Raw genomic sequence first — 14,992 nt, forward strand, 5'->3', positions numbered from 1 at the left:
ATGTCATCAGAAACAGCACCACAGATATGCCAATTAACTGATGGAGAAAGGGCCTCAGAGTTGGGGATCTGATTTCATCCCTGGCTATGCAGCCATACTCAAAACCCAACTGGAGACAGTCATGAGCAAATGCACTCTAGATGGCTCAGGGCTGAGCTGCAGGCTTGGAGTAGACAAGCAACAGAGATTGTCTCCAGCCACCACTATTCTACATTTTTTCATAACTGTATTTATTTTTAAACACTTTCAGTGTCTCATAGAGTTTTTGCTTGTAAGCCCAGAAAAACAGACTTGAAGGTACCTTGTGGCTTCAGCCTCTCCATCCTCACAAATAATTACATTATGCAATCCTTTTTATGGATGGATCCAGCTTCATACTTTTTCTCATTAGTCAGGAATAATTCTTTTAGTTTTCTGAAATGTTATGTGTCCTTGCATAGTTTCAGAGTCATTATTACATCATGCAGTGACTTTCCTTTTCTTGGGCAACCCTCATGAGCAGCCTGCTATGCACAGAGGGTTTGTGAGCGGCAAATACAGAGGTGCAAGCTGAGCCCATGATTAAAAGCCACAAAAGACAGTACTGCTTAACATATACAATTTATACACCTAGATCCTAAAATCCTGCATATTTGTAGGCTGGATATCATTAGTCAGTGCAATTTTTATAGAGCAAAGATTCAGGGAGAAAAATCAGCTTAAAAAATTAACTTACTAATGTGCTATAATACACTGTGATGACTCTGAATATCACATGCACTCTATGTGTAAACCACAGTGAACATGTCAGATGTCTTCCCTTAAGAGAATCACTCAGATTAATCTGTTTCCTATTGTCTTGCTGTTTATGGATTCTTTATAACAGTTCTAATGCATCTTGCCCAGACGTAATAAATAAATAATATTAATAAAATTAATAAATAAATAATATAATATAAATTAAATTAATAAAACATATCCCAACCTCCTTTAATTTCAAGTTTCAAATCCCATATTCTACTACAACTTACAAGAATCTTAGGTGTTCACTTATTGTTATTTGCTGCTTAACAGAAGCCACTGGAGCTCCACTTCACACTACAGTTTCAACCCACATAAAAATAAGGCCATAACCCAAAGTCTCTAATACTGGACCCCTTTCTGATGTTCAGTATATACAGGAATAGAGGAAAACAATGTGTGCCATTTGCTCCTGTTAGATGTACATCATGATTTCCTAAATCAGCTCCAGTTTTGAAGGTTCTGTGCACACAAGAGCTCCCAAATGAGTCTGACTTCTACATACATGATCTACACTTTGTCTTTTTTTTTTTTTTCCACCTTAGTTGGAAAGTCAAAAAACTGTCCAACAGGAATGTTTTGGCACCTTCTTATTATCTCTGACAACATGTCAAGTGGCAAAAAAGGCATTTGCAAACAAGAGGGAGAAGAATGTGCAAAGATTCTATTTTTGGTGCTATATTGGGAGGTACTCAATGTGTTCAGAGAAAGACAAAGTTATTGTCATTTTATCCTTGGACAAAGTTTTTTTCCCGTTCCCCAGTTAAGGCAAAATTGTATTGGCCATACTAAAGAGAACAGAATAGACTCATAAAGTTGAAAGAAGCAAAGTCACTTTTCAGAACAGCAGCAGTACATTAAAATGTACTATCAACCCTAGAAAAGCTCTGATCCACGGTGTATGGTGTACTGCAACAAACAAACATTACTTTGTTTTCCATATATTACTGTTTGTTTCTTTATACTGTGGTATTTCAGCTTCCATTTCAAACGTTTCCTCTTGATGATAAGTAATTGCATGTTATAAGATCCAAAGAAGGGTTTGGAGGAAGACATTAATTTAGCATCAGAATCAAATGATCACAACTACTTGTTTGCTTCCAAAGACAGCATGGCACAAAGCAAAATACATGGGGCTTTTCCCAAGCCTAGTTCTTCTCACAAAATAATGTAAATCAATTATTAAAAAACCATGCTGCTTTACTAATTTTCTCATGTTCATCTCATCTCTAATTTTTAGACAGTCTCTGTATGCCAAGGACACCCTCCTCTTGTTTTGCAGTTCCTTTTTGACTCCACGTCTTGGAAAATTTTTGTGATAAGCTTCCTGTGGTATCCTAGTGCTTCCTCAGACCTACCAGGTGAGTATGGAGCCACCACAGTCCCAAGCCCTGGGGAACCCCTGATCCTGCCTATCTCCCATCCAGGACTGGGGTGCCATAAGCAATTCTCCTTTTCCTGCAGTGGCTGCTCACCATTTCCTGTCATCTGCTACTCTGTGAACCCACAGAGACACTTTTTTCATTTTCACTCACTGACTTTTTCCATGTTCTGATCATCCTCCCTTCTTAGGTTGGCGATAGACATCTTGCTACCTTGTTCCCTGCTTTTGCTTCAGTTACTGCTGCTAAAATATTCCTTTGCCTCCCCCATTTTTTCACACAACCAAGGCTTTGCACAGCCTTCTCCTTGCATTTGCCTTTGGTTCCTTATTCTTCACTCACGCCTTGTTTTCCCCCATTCTCTCATATAATTTTCATACCTTAGCACAGGAATTCGCTTAATTTATCCATTTATTAATTAATCTTGCCCATCATTCTTGTTCCACTTCAAGAACCAGTGCAGCCCTACCTGGCAATTTTTTTGTACAAGGTGTTTGCAAATACTCATCTGCACTCCTTAGGGGAACTGTGTCAGTGGCTGTACAGTTCCCACATATTTGTATAGCCCTGGACTGATTGACTAAGCAGTCAATAACAAGTCAATAGCCCAGCTATGACAGCAGTATTTTTGCTTTCTGATATAGAATAATTCTGCTTCTAAGTTTATTCAGACTGAAGAGATAATTCCTTTGAATAAAATAGTGGAAACCAGAGCATCCATCAAATCCAAAGAAGTGTTCAAATGTGATGCATCTTGCTTGGAATGCCTCCCTTACCTGCATTGCTCTCTTGAGATGGGAAATAGGAGAAGGCAGCAAAACAATAAGGGTAATGAATAATCACATACTTAGCAAAACCATTAAGTTTAGAGCTTGAAATTTGTACAACAATCTGGATTTTGCTGCAATTTAATTTCATAGATAGTACCACTGAAAGGCAAATAAAACTGGAAAAGATGTATCCCCAGAAAATCTATTATCAGAAACCCTAAAAAATTATCATAAATTCAAGCATTTCTATTTTTTACACAAGACTCAGAGGAACACCGCCTGCCCTGTCTAGTTACAATAAAGATCTGCTGGGCAAATGAAGGTCACTTGATTTTCTTAAAACTTAAAACTTTGTCTTCTGCTCACTCACAGGGAAATACACCAAAACCATAACCAACTTTTCCTGGGTTTGACAATTGCAAAAGTTCTCTTCATGCTCCTCACTACTGACTCACAAACCACAACATCCCAAGGGACTGTGCCCTCCGAAACGAGGAGCGAGTAATCAGGAAAAAGATGTTTCCCCTCTTCAAAGCATCCACTAAAGCATTCATCCTTTCAAAACTTCCAAGCTACTATTTGTTTGGGTTGTAAATCTTACAGTAACAACATTGACAATGTTACTGTAAACACTGCACAATGTAAATTAAATTGTCAACAATATAGACCAGGTCATGGACACTTCTTCCAATATGGCACAGGGTGAGTTGGTCTCATTTCATCTGTCTGGGAACACAGGAACAGCAAAGCCCAGAAAGAACAGTTTGATGATTAGACCTGTCTCAAAATAAAAGGCTTATACTCTTCTACAGCTTGGAAAGGGACTTTTTAAAATTAATTTGAGACCTTTGGAAAGAGTTGGTACTATGAAGGAAGCCAACAGTTTCAGAGAACAAATATTTCAGTATGCATCTGAAAAATTACTCACCAGCTCTGACTGCCATTTTGTTTACTGCTGTGGAAAGCTGGAAAATGTAGTTGTAATAAAGCAGACACTGAAGAGAAGTATTAAAACACCTACTTATTGATGGATATATTCTTATATTCAGCTCAATGAACTGATTTGCTACTGTAAACAATAAACGTCACTTTACAATAAAACAAAATAATTGATTTATCAAGAAGAAACCATGGGGTGTGATTATTAAGTAATGCATTGCTTGGCAATTAAGAAGTATTTGCTGCATTAATTATTGGAATTACTATATATGGGTAGTTCACAGTATTTCTTTATCTTTTCAGCATTTTACTCTTCAAATACCAAATCCCAACAATCCAAATATTGCTGGCAAACTGGAAAGCGGAAGACAACTCTCCAGTTACCACAGTCAGGTAAAAAAAATAAGTTTCATGTAAGCAGAATGTCTTGTCCTTAGGAGTCCAACATCATCACACGCCTCTGCAGACCATACAAACCATAAATGTCTTTGAGCTTCAAACTACCATTAGATAGTTTTTATTGAACTCTCAGTCAATACTAAACTGGTTAGCTGGCAAGTTCATAATCAGCAGAGGTAATATTCACAGTTCAGGAGATGGGGTCAAGCAAGAGCTGGATGTGCATGTGTGATTTCCTACTTTCACGATAACAAGTGACAATGTTCAAAACACCCAATATTGATAATTTAAAAGGAATCCTCCCAGCCAGAAGGGTCTTTGGCTTCACATCACTTGAACCCCAGCAGGATTTTTGGCCATAAATAAAATTTTGGAAATAATTCAGTGCTCAATACCAGCGACTTTTATTAACCATTATCACATTCAATAATCTGCTCCAACCTGCGCTCTGAGCAGTGCCAATTCTCACATTCACATGGAAAATCAAGAAGGGAAAAACAGCTAACACAAGAAGATGAACAAAAGCCATAACCATGGCAAAGCCAGACCACGCAACCACTACGGATCCCAGGTTACAGGGAATGGCTAGCACAGGTCTGCTGTGAGGTGAGAATAGTGAGTCTGAGACTCAGTAACAACTAGAGCTGGCTGGCTACAGAGCCAAGGTGTGAAGAGCTGGCCAGAGAACACCCTCATGGTGCTCCTTCCTACCAACAAATAAAATATCGAGAGGACACTCAACACTTTACCTGGAGAAGCACATCCTCCACAGCCCGAAGCCGCAGAAACACGACGCGGTGCTCATCAGCCTACACAAGGAGCAGCCCTTACCTTTTTGGTGGCCCGGGCATCCTGCTCAGGGTTCTTTTACACACCGCGGCTCCTGCCTCCTCCGGAGTCCATCACTGCTGCAAAGTGCGGCTTCCCGTCACCATGAGCTCATTCCTCTTCACAGAATCACCAGTTCACAGCACCACTCATGGTGGAAGGGACCCGAGTGGGTCATCTGGTCCAACCACCCTGCTCTAGGGTCATCCTACAGCACGTGGCACGGGATTGCGTCCAGGCCGTTCTTGAATATGTCCGGACTCGGATGACTCAGGGCCGGACTCCAGTGGGAGAAGCTGCTCAGGCTCTGCAGCCGTGGCTGGCGAAGGCCGCTGGTCAGTCAAGGCGCCGCCCGGCGCACTCGGCATCACCTTCACACGTTCCCCGTCTCTCAGGTAAGCACGACGGGGACGCCAGCGGCCATGGGGCGGCATTTTTCCTCCAAGAAACGACACGGACAGCTCAAAACTGGTGATGGCGGTTGGCTGCGTGTCGCCGCGCATCCCCAAGCCGCTTCAAAATTCCGGCCACCGCCTCCACGTGAAGGGCGGGTGGCGGGGGCCGCTGGCTTTCATGTCCCCGACTGGGCTGGCGAACGTGTAAAATGGCTGGGGGACACCGGGAGAGGCATCGCCGTGCCCGGCGAGGAGCGGGGGCGAGAGGTGTCCCCGAGTCCCGCCGCGCTGCCCGGGCCACCGCTCCTCGGGCGCTCCCGCCCGCCCGGCTCCTTCGGCGATGGCCACGGGCGGCGGGGCGGCCACGCGGCGCCGGGGGGGCGGAAGGTGCCAGCAGGGCCGCCCGAGGCCCCGCGCCCGCCTCTCCCCGTGGTGACCTTGGGCGGGCGGCGCGGCCCTCCCCGCCGAGCGCCCGCTCCGGCACCCACCCCTCCCGCCCGCCCCTGTATTTCTTCTTTTCTTTTTTTTTTTTTTAATTATTATTTTTTATTTATTTATTTTGGCCGCGGAAAGAGTTTGAGGCGGGGGGGGCGGAGGGAGGGAGGAGGAGGAGGGAGAGGAGGCCGCCGTCAGAGCGGCCCGGGGACTTTCCCGGAGGGAGGGCGCGGAGGGGACCCGTCCCGGTCCCGGTCCCCGCCCGGGGCGAGAGGCGGTGGCGGCGGGCGGGGTGTGAGGGGAGGGCGGGGGGTGCCGGCCCCGCCGCCGCGGGGGAGACGCGGCTCCCGGCGCTGTGCGCCCGAGCTGCTGCTGCTGCTGGTTACGCCAGCCCCGCCGCCTGCCTCTCCGCTCTCCTCGCCTCTGATTCTGCGCACAGCCAGCCCCAAAGCCTGTCATTCTGCAAAACACAGTTTACTCAACAGAGAGAGCGAGTGGGGGAGCGGGAGAGGTGGAGAGAGGGAGACGGCGCGGAGGAGCCCAGTCCCGCACCCCAGCATGGCTTCGGGGGACCTTTACGAGGTACTGGGGACCGCGGGCGGGCGGGCGGCGGGGGGGGCGCCGGCCGGGGCGCCGCCGAGGGCAGCGGGGGCGCGTTCGGAGCCGCTCCGCCGAGCCCTCGTAGTTGCCGAAGAGCGGAGGAAATCGCCGAGGGAAGGGCTGGGGTGGGGGGGAAAAGGGCTGGCGTGTGTGCCCGGGGGGGGCAGGGAGGGATGGAGCGGCTCCCCTCCCTTCCCGCTGCCTCTCTCTTTCTCTTTCTCTCTCTACTTTCCATCGGGCTTGATCTTAGCAGGCCTTGCAAGAGGGAAGGAGGAAGGAGTGAAGGAGAGCGAGAGTTAGCGGTAGGATGGGGAGGCGATCGCGGTGTGATGAGCCCGGAGAGTGGAGAAAGTCCAGGTAAAGTCATAGGCGCCCTGGACGTGCTGAATGTGCAGATTAGTGCGAAAAAATGCGCCTTAGCGCTGCCGGGAGGCGCAGGGATGGAGGCGGCTCTGCGCCCGCTGTGCAAAGTGCAGGAGCCGGCGCCAGGTTGCTTCACCTCCTGCCCGGGGTGCTGCGGGGGCGGCGGGGGCGGCGGCCGGGCCGGGCCCGGGCTCCCCGCGGGCCGCAAAGTTTGGCGGGGGCCCCGCTCCGGGCGGCCCGGGGTGCGAGGTGGGGCGGGCGGCGGCCCCCGGCCCCGCATCCCGGCGTGCGCTGCCCCCCGGCCGCGGCGGCGGCGACAGCGGCGGGGCAGCATCGGGCGACGGCCGCCGGGTCGGGGGCAGGCAGGGAAAAAGGAGCCGGCGGGCAGTGGGCGAGACCCAGCCGAATTTTGACCTCCGGCACCCAGTTCCAATGCCCCAGCTGAGAACGGCTCTAGCCACTCTTGCCACGCCAGAGAAGAAGGGAGAAAGCTGAAATGAAAAATTAGACAGTCCGGACATGGGTGTTTGAAATATCCAGTTCCAATAAGTGGAACCAGGGTGAAAGTGTTAAAAACACCAAACATGACTGATGTCCTACACTTCTTGGTCTGGAGCACCTCCTCAGGCTCCACATTTCCTGGTGAAATGGCCGTTTGCATTGAGGTTCTCTGGAGTGCACAGTTTAGGAGCTTGGACAGAAAACATCACCTTCCAGTTGGAGCTGTGTGCAGTGATAGGTACTGCTCAACCATCACAGTGTGCTTGGGTGTAAAACTGCTGCTGTAGTTGGTTGGACATGGTTGGACTTATTCTCTGTTTGATGATCCTGATGATCAGCTGTAGGGTCTCAAGTGCAAGAAGTGCAGAATCTGACAGGTTTCACATAGATAGTTTTCACTTTGTCATTGTCTTTCAAAGTCTTTAGCAGAGGTCACAGCTAAGGGATGACATTGCTCTATTAGGATGGTATTTTACTGTGTGTGACACAGACCTCCTCTGAAGTGAATAGCACTTAAACTCTCCTACGTGGTGTTAAAAATTATCAGAAGTACATGATGATCTGAATAGTGTAATTGACCTCCACTTCTTCCCCCCCCCCAATTTTGCAGTATCTGTCATTTAATTTGTCATTTTAAGGATATTGTATGTCAGCTGTATTGCTGTTGTGACTCCAGAATAGCCAATGGGAGTTCTGTGAAGAACAACTTTGACCCAAAAAAGTTAGCAATACAATTTTAGGTTTAGTAGTTTTTGGGGTGCATAGAAGACTTTTGCCTTGTGCTGTCTGAGTGTTTTTAACACATTTGGATTAGTTCTAGAAAGAAATGAAGCTAGTATGTCTTAGGCTAATGGTAGCCATGCTGGTTTAGCTCTGACTCATCATTAAAAAATTCTGCTGTTTTATGATCCTTGTGTTGTAAGATGATGACATTTGGTAGTTGGATGTGGGCAGTGTCACCGTGTGACATCCAAGTGAGGTTGCTCAAGTGGTCACCTGGTGTGTTCTGTGAGGGAGCAGACCAACACCCCAGTTTGCAGGCAGTATCTTTGCAGGGATCTGCATGGAGGAATGAATTTTTGGTAGTGGTTCAAAGCCTCTGAATCACTTCCTTTCTTTGTTACTCCACTCAACATACTTTTGCTTATCATTGTACAATATGGAAGAATTGTCTCCACCAGAATAGATAGGTGGAAGAAGTGTGGCTGTTCCTTTCTTGTTGTGTGAGGTGTTTGGAAAATGACCTCAACTGGTCATAGTGTAAAATCTTCATCTACATGTTGGACACGTGGCAAAAATGTGTGCAGGGCTTCAGTTATCAATCCATTTCCATTTTGCATCTTCACTGGGAAGTTCTCCATGACAGAGGTCAGAAGAAATGTCTAGAAAGCTGAAGAGTTTGAATATCTAATAGGAAGCGACTGTGTAGATGGTAGTGGCTTCATTTAAAAGATTACTCAGTTTTGCCTCCCTGCTTTTTCCCCTTCCCAAAAAGCAGCTGCATCCAGGGTATTTATCAGAAAGAAGCTCTTAGAGGTGGGATGTCCCACATCAGTTTGCAAGTGAGACGAAGTGCTTTGTGCCCTCAGAGCAGTCCAAGTTCTTGAAGAAGAAAATGTTATGTGGATCACAAGATAACCATTAAACAGTTTCAGGATTTTACCTTGAAATAATTTGGGACCATGGGTGTAAATAAGCAATTTGGATCTTAGAGTGACATTCCAAAGGGACAGTGCACTCTCGATTCCCCTTTCACTCGTTACTAATATCTGAATCCTTCAAGGATTCTTACTGAACTTCATCAAGTAAGACCAATAATTAACTCTGCAATTTGGAGAATGTAATACTGGCTGAAAAATTATTTTTAAAGCCAGTCATGACATAGAAGCCCTAATAAAGCACATGAGAAAAGTGCAGTGTGTATATTGCCTGTATGAACTCATCATACTTTGGTGGTACCCAAAAAACTTTTATAAATTTTGAAGTTTTGGAAATAGATGTGCATATTTATCCTGTCGGTTCATTCATTTTGTACTGTCATGTTATTTTAAAAGGCTTTTCAACCTTTTAAACTTAAATATAAATTCAATTACTGCCTTTATATTGAAGCAAAATAAGATCACAGACAAAATATCCTCAGTGTTTGGTTAGGTGAGTGCCTTTTTCCAGTTAGAAATGGCTTTTAATAATCTGTAATGCCTCCTATTACACTTAGGTTAGGAGTGTGAAACAGACACCAATTGATTCTAGAAGCAAAAGAACAACCATTAGGAATTCTGTGTTTCCTGATAGTCAGTTCTAGACCTGTGTGGTAGAACCAAGACACTTTACAGCTAATTATTCCATTATATGGTAAAATGTAGGTGTTCATTTTGATGTCTTTAAGTACATTTTTTCCTTTAACAGTGAAGAATGTTGTGTATGTTTTAGTGTAATTCTCAGGCTCTATGAAATATTGCCTTTGCTTGACTTCCATGTGCTTATGGTTTCAAGTTTTTAAGAGTGGGTGAAAGTGTCATGGAATATTCCTTTTTTTCCCTTCCTTTTCCTCTTAAGAGGTAACCTGTTAAATATTAAAGACCTATGGTGCATGTTTCCTTAGAAATAATAATCTGAAAATAAAAAACTGACAAAAAGGATCTTCCGAGTAGCCTTCAGTAAGGCTGCCAACAGACAGAAAGGGAAGTGTATTTACTTTGAAATACCAACTTTGTTGATTTCACATTAGTGTTTTCAGTAACTTGAAGTAACATTTTCCACTTTTCATGTACAATATCATGTACATTACCTGAACCCAGACAGTTATCTCACAGACTGGTATTTTAAGTCTGTGAGATGGCTGTAGAGGGGAAAAAATTCCATATGAACTGTGCTCCTGACTTTTTTCCCCAAGTCTGGAGCATCCTTTTTACTGCAATAAAAACCTCCTTTACTGAGGAATATGTGAACCAGTTATCAGTGTTACAGAGATGCTCTTTAAATTCATCTCGATGATTTTTTTAATTTAATATTTTTGGGGGGTGGTATGCAATGAACACCATTAGACTTTCAAGGGTGATGAAGTTGAAATCTAAAGTGGTATTTTACCATTGTGGCAGATTGTATTACACCTTTGAAAGTGATCTAAAGATTACACCCAGTTCTCTGAAGGGGACTTAACATCTACACATTTCTGGATCACAATAATAAAACCAGTCTTCAAAGCTCAATAGTGATTGCATTAAGGGGAAGAATGACATTTTTTAAAATGGCATCTTCTCACTGAAATGATGCAGTGCCCATGGCTAGGAGCATGTCCACCACAGTGACACATTTCAATTCAATCTTAGTCTGTTTAATCAGCAGTATAAGAATGAGCTGCAGTTTATTTCAGCTCACATGATCCACTAGAAAGATAACATACTTCCAGATAATTGCAACATTTCCCATTTATACCTTCACTCAGGTACCAGCAAAGTCAAAACTTGAAGATAATAGTCGCACTGTTTGGGCTGCTGAATCCCTGTGACATGTGGAGACATGCAGATGGGAGAGAACAGGGTTGAACTTTTGGATGCAAGGTTTGGCTTGAGATGCAGGGTTTAGAAGATCATCTTTGCTTTACAAGGAAATGCAAGTTTTTGAGTGTTCTTTCCATCTTGCATCTCTTTCAATGGAGTCACTTTTTAGCAGAGATACATACTCCAACCTGCTTACTGAACTGAAAAGCAGAAATCTATTTTTTAAGTATGTCACGTGTATTTTCTAAGACAGAGGTGACTTGGAAGAAGATGGAAGAATTTTAGTAGAGGTTATTATTTCTCAAATCAACCTCTGTATTGATACAACTGCTCTGTTCTGAAGGAACAGGACTGACTTCACAAGCAGAAAACAGTGGCTTGATATTGGATTTGGGGAACATAGAACAGTTAAGCACCTACTCCTTCTGTACACTGGCAAGCTGTGGATGTAATGCTCATTTCAGTAATACTGAGCTGGCACTCACAAGCTCTAAGATTTGGTTGTCTGTAAGAACCACCTTTTCAATTTTTTTAGTGGAAAAGCTTTACTAACAACTATTTTGAAGAATCAGCTATTTATCAATATGTTATCACTGATCTGTTCTCAGAATCAGTGTTTAGAAGACAACTGTCCTCAAAATTAAGGAACCTCTGAGCAGTAGTAACTTCAGCAGGTAGAAATCCAGAAATTTTGTTACCTGATGAAAGTTTTCAGGACTCTGACCCAAATCTGGTGTGATTTGCAGTGCAGACTGTATTCCTCAATCCTAAACTGGGCAATCATCTGAGGTATAAACTGAGGTAGAAAGATGGTAACAAAGAGTTAACCAGAGGTCCCCTCTGCCCGTGTCATGGGACTTCTCTAAATTAAAGTTACCAAGCAAGGTTCAAGAACAGACCTGGATAACTCTGGCAATATTCATTGTCTTACTAAGAAATTCCAGTTTAGAGCTGCATATGGAACATTGCAGTGCCCATGACTGTCTTGTTTACCTACATCATCGCTGTTACCACAAGCCCAACTTCCTCGTTACACTGTAAATTGCTGAGCATATTTTGGGACACCCAAAACCAATTGATTTCTTGTTACAATCTTGATAAAGTGTTTTATCTGGCTCAGGTGTGCTTGCTTCAGGGTACAAGTCTTAAGTGTGCTGTTGCTTGGGAGGGACACTGAAATACACCCTTGTCACTCTTAAAAGTCTGAATATTTGAAGTGAAGGTACCACCAAAGCCACCAAACTGAAGTCTTCCTTCCCTTCAGTGGCCAGGTTCAGTGCCCATAACTATCCAAAGATGAAAATTGAATAATTTTTTATAATACTTCCTGAATGACAAATACATTGCTTTATTTTGGGCTGGTCTTTGATTGAATATCAAAATCCAGCAATAAACTCATCGCTTAGTAATTGCTTCTGAAAGTTAAAATATTTTGAGAGAGACAGCTCAAATAATGGCAAAATTTAAATGTGGTCTAATATTGAAGGAAATGGGCTAATTATTTTCTTAAAATCAATGGAGTGATTGTGATGGCCAGCTATGTTGTAAATAGCATTTCTTTGTCCATTCATTTGACTTCTAGCATTAGTACAGTTTCTTGGCTCTGTACATTTTCATCAGTGCAATCCCTTTTTGTTGTTCCTTCTTATCCATATATTTTTCATATCATTTTTGCAGCACATTTTATGACACTGGCAAAAAATTATTAAATAGTTAACTGTTTCTTGTATTCAAACTATTAGAACAATATAATTAAAGTCAAATGTTTGTAATGTGCATTCATGCAAATACAAATATTTTGGTTTTGACAAAAGGAAATTCATCCTTTCTGCCTGTTCAATTACAATGCCACACTCTTTGTTTACTGTTAAAACTTTACATTGGTAATATTGCAACACTAAAAGGAAATACACTTGAGTTTGTTTTCTTCTGCTACACAGAGCAAATGTAGATTACAGTACTATTTCAATACTATCTCCTTACGAGTCTTGATATAAAATATTGCTGCAAATCTATTAAGTCTCTAAAGACTTTCACAAGAAATTGATATGATTGACCTGTGTAGAAAAGAATAATTCTTCTCATGCCTCACCAAAAAGAGGAATTAGGCTGACTCTTGCAAAATGGTAAAGGGTAGTATGAGCAGGATACTACAACAAAACACTAAAACAAAACCATCATTCAAAACATCTGTCAGAAAGACACTTCTGTCTGAAAATAGCAGTTCCCCTACTTGAGCTTTCCTACAAGTCTCATAGAATATCCACAAAATTTGCACCCCATTCCTTCAGAGGAGCAAACCAGAAACAATGAGGATATTTTCTTCCTTCAATGCATTTATTTAGATTTTGTTGGTGTTCAGTGAAATCATCTTATATTAATCACTTATATATGCTCATACCAAATGGATTAAGAAGGAATACAAGGGGCTGCACAGTGCTAAGTCTGAGCACCATTGCATACAGACTAGTAGCACCTGTCAAAAGAAATAGAATTAGCAGAGGCATGTGAACATGTCTTGGTTTGGACAAAAGGTAACATTTGTCAATCACACATCTTAGGGTCAATATTTAGAGAAGAATGACTCTGGCTGGTTTTGGAATGACTCTCTCTCTGGAATGACTCTGACTCTGTAAATGGTTTTTCAAAAAAACCTTTTTCTAAGATCCCACAGGAGCAGCTGGTAACAAAACCAAACTATGGGCCAGAAGGTTTAGTCGTCTCTTAGACCACCTGGTTTACAGAGAAGTGTCTATGAATAGAGGTTTCAAACACTGGTATTGGTACCTGTGTTTTATAAGAGAGCCATCAATTACTTGAAAATAATCACATTTACTCCTATTATTATTATTATTATTATTATTATTATTATTATTATTATTATTATTATTATTATTATTATTATTATTATTATTATTATTGTCAAGACAAAAGTTGACATTGAAGAGCTGAATGACAGCAGCTGAAATTCAGTGCTTACAAATGCAAGCTAATGATCAAAGGAAAAATAATCCTGACTATACATGCATAAAAATGAGCCCTGAAGAAGATGTTACTATTCTGGAGAAATCTTGGAATCATCGTGGAAGGCTTCTGGGTGTGTCCACATTAGTATTTTAATTTGGATCACGTGCGTACTTCTGAAGTGAATCTCCCTGTGATCCCCAGTTACCACACCTCTGCTTGCATCACAGCACTGTCTTAGAGAGCAATGACCACACTCCCTTCCAATGAAACCAAACCAGAAAATGTGCTTCAGCTCCTCATGGGTGTCCAGTCCATGGGACCAGACTTCTGGCAAACAGAAGTTTACATGTTATTAAAAAAGCAACTGAGAATGAAATAGAATATGATCATCCTTGTGTCCCTGGGGGTGCTTCCACCTCTGCAGTAGTGCATGCACTGCCTGGAGATACAGAACTAGAAGTGATGCCGAGAAGGGCCACCAGGGCATGGAGTGCCTGTCACTAAAATGACACCTTATGAAAACTTTCTGGCTGGGTAAAGAAGTGATTGAATGGTATAGAAAAGACAGATGGGGGTGTTCAGTTAAGTCAGAGATGAATGCTGTTTCTCATTGCACAAGAAAAGATATGCAGCAAAGGAAATAATTAGGCAAGTGATGGAGGCAAGGGAAGTACTTTACATTTAAATCTTGGAATTCTTTGCCATGGGATGTTGTGGAAATCAGAATTGTAAAAGGTTTCAGAGAATGGTAAAACAGGTTCTTTGCAGATTGATCCCTTTATACTTTTCAGCACAAACCAATCTTTAAACTGCTAATCATGAGAAGCTGTGAGGGCAGAGCAAGGGCAGCACTTACCCATAGATGCTGTTTCCTAAGCATCCAATACTAATTTCTGTTTGAATATACAACACGTTGAGCTAAGTGGACCTTTAGTCTGACCTCGTATGGCAGTTCTTAGCTTTGTACTTACTACAGTCATTAAACAAACATAGTTATTGACTAAGGTGTTGATATGGTCTGCAGAGATCACAAACACACTTACAAGCTGTATCCCAGTATTCTAATTCCTAACCCTTGTGAATTAATATCTTTGCAAAGCAAAAGACAAATCAGAATAGTGGGTTTGGTTTCT

General features: G+C 42.8%; 1 protein-coding gene across 1 annotated transcript in view; it reads left to right on the plus strand.

Moving 5' to 3' along the window:
• The first annotated feature begins 6,108 nt into the window (after nt 1–6,108).
• CDYL2 (chromodomain Y like 2) overlaps nt 6,109–14,992 on the plus strand; it is a 60,025-nt gene continuing 51,141 nt past the window's right edge. Inside the window, exon 1 of the mRNA XM_030227709.2 lies at nt 6,109–6,510. Coding sequence (XP_030083569.2) covers nt 6,487–6,510 — 24 coding nt within the window. The 5' untranslated portion in view covers nt 6,109–6,486. The remainder of the gene's footprint in view (nt 6,511–14,992) is intronic.

Source organism: Serinus canaria, chromosome 11 (assembly GCF_022539315.1).
Source record: "Serinus canaria isolate serCan28SL12 chromosome 11, serCan2020, whole genome shotgun sequence".
Lineage (NCBI taxonomy): Eukaryota > Metazoa > Chordata > Aves > Passeriformes > Fringillidae > Serinus > Serinus canaria.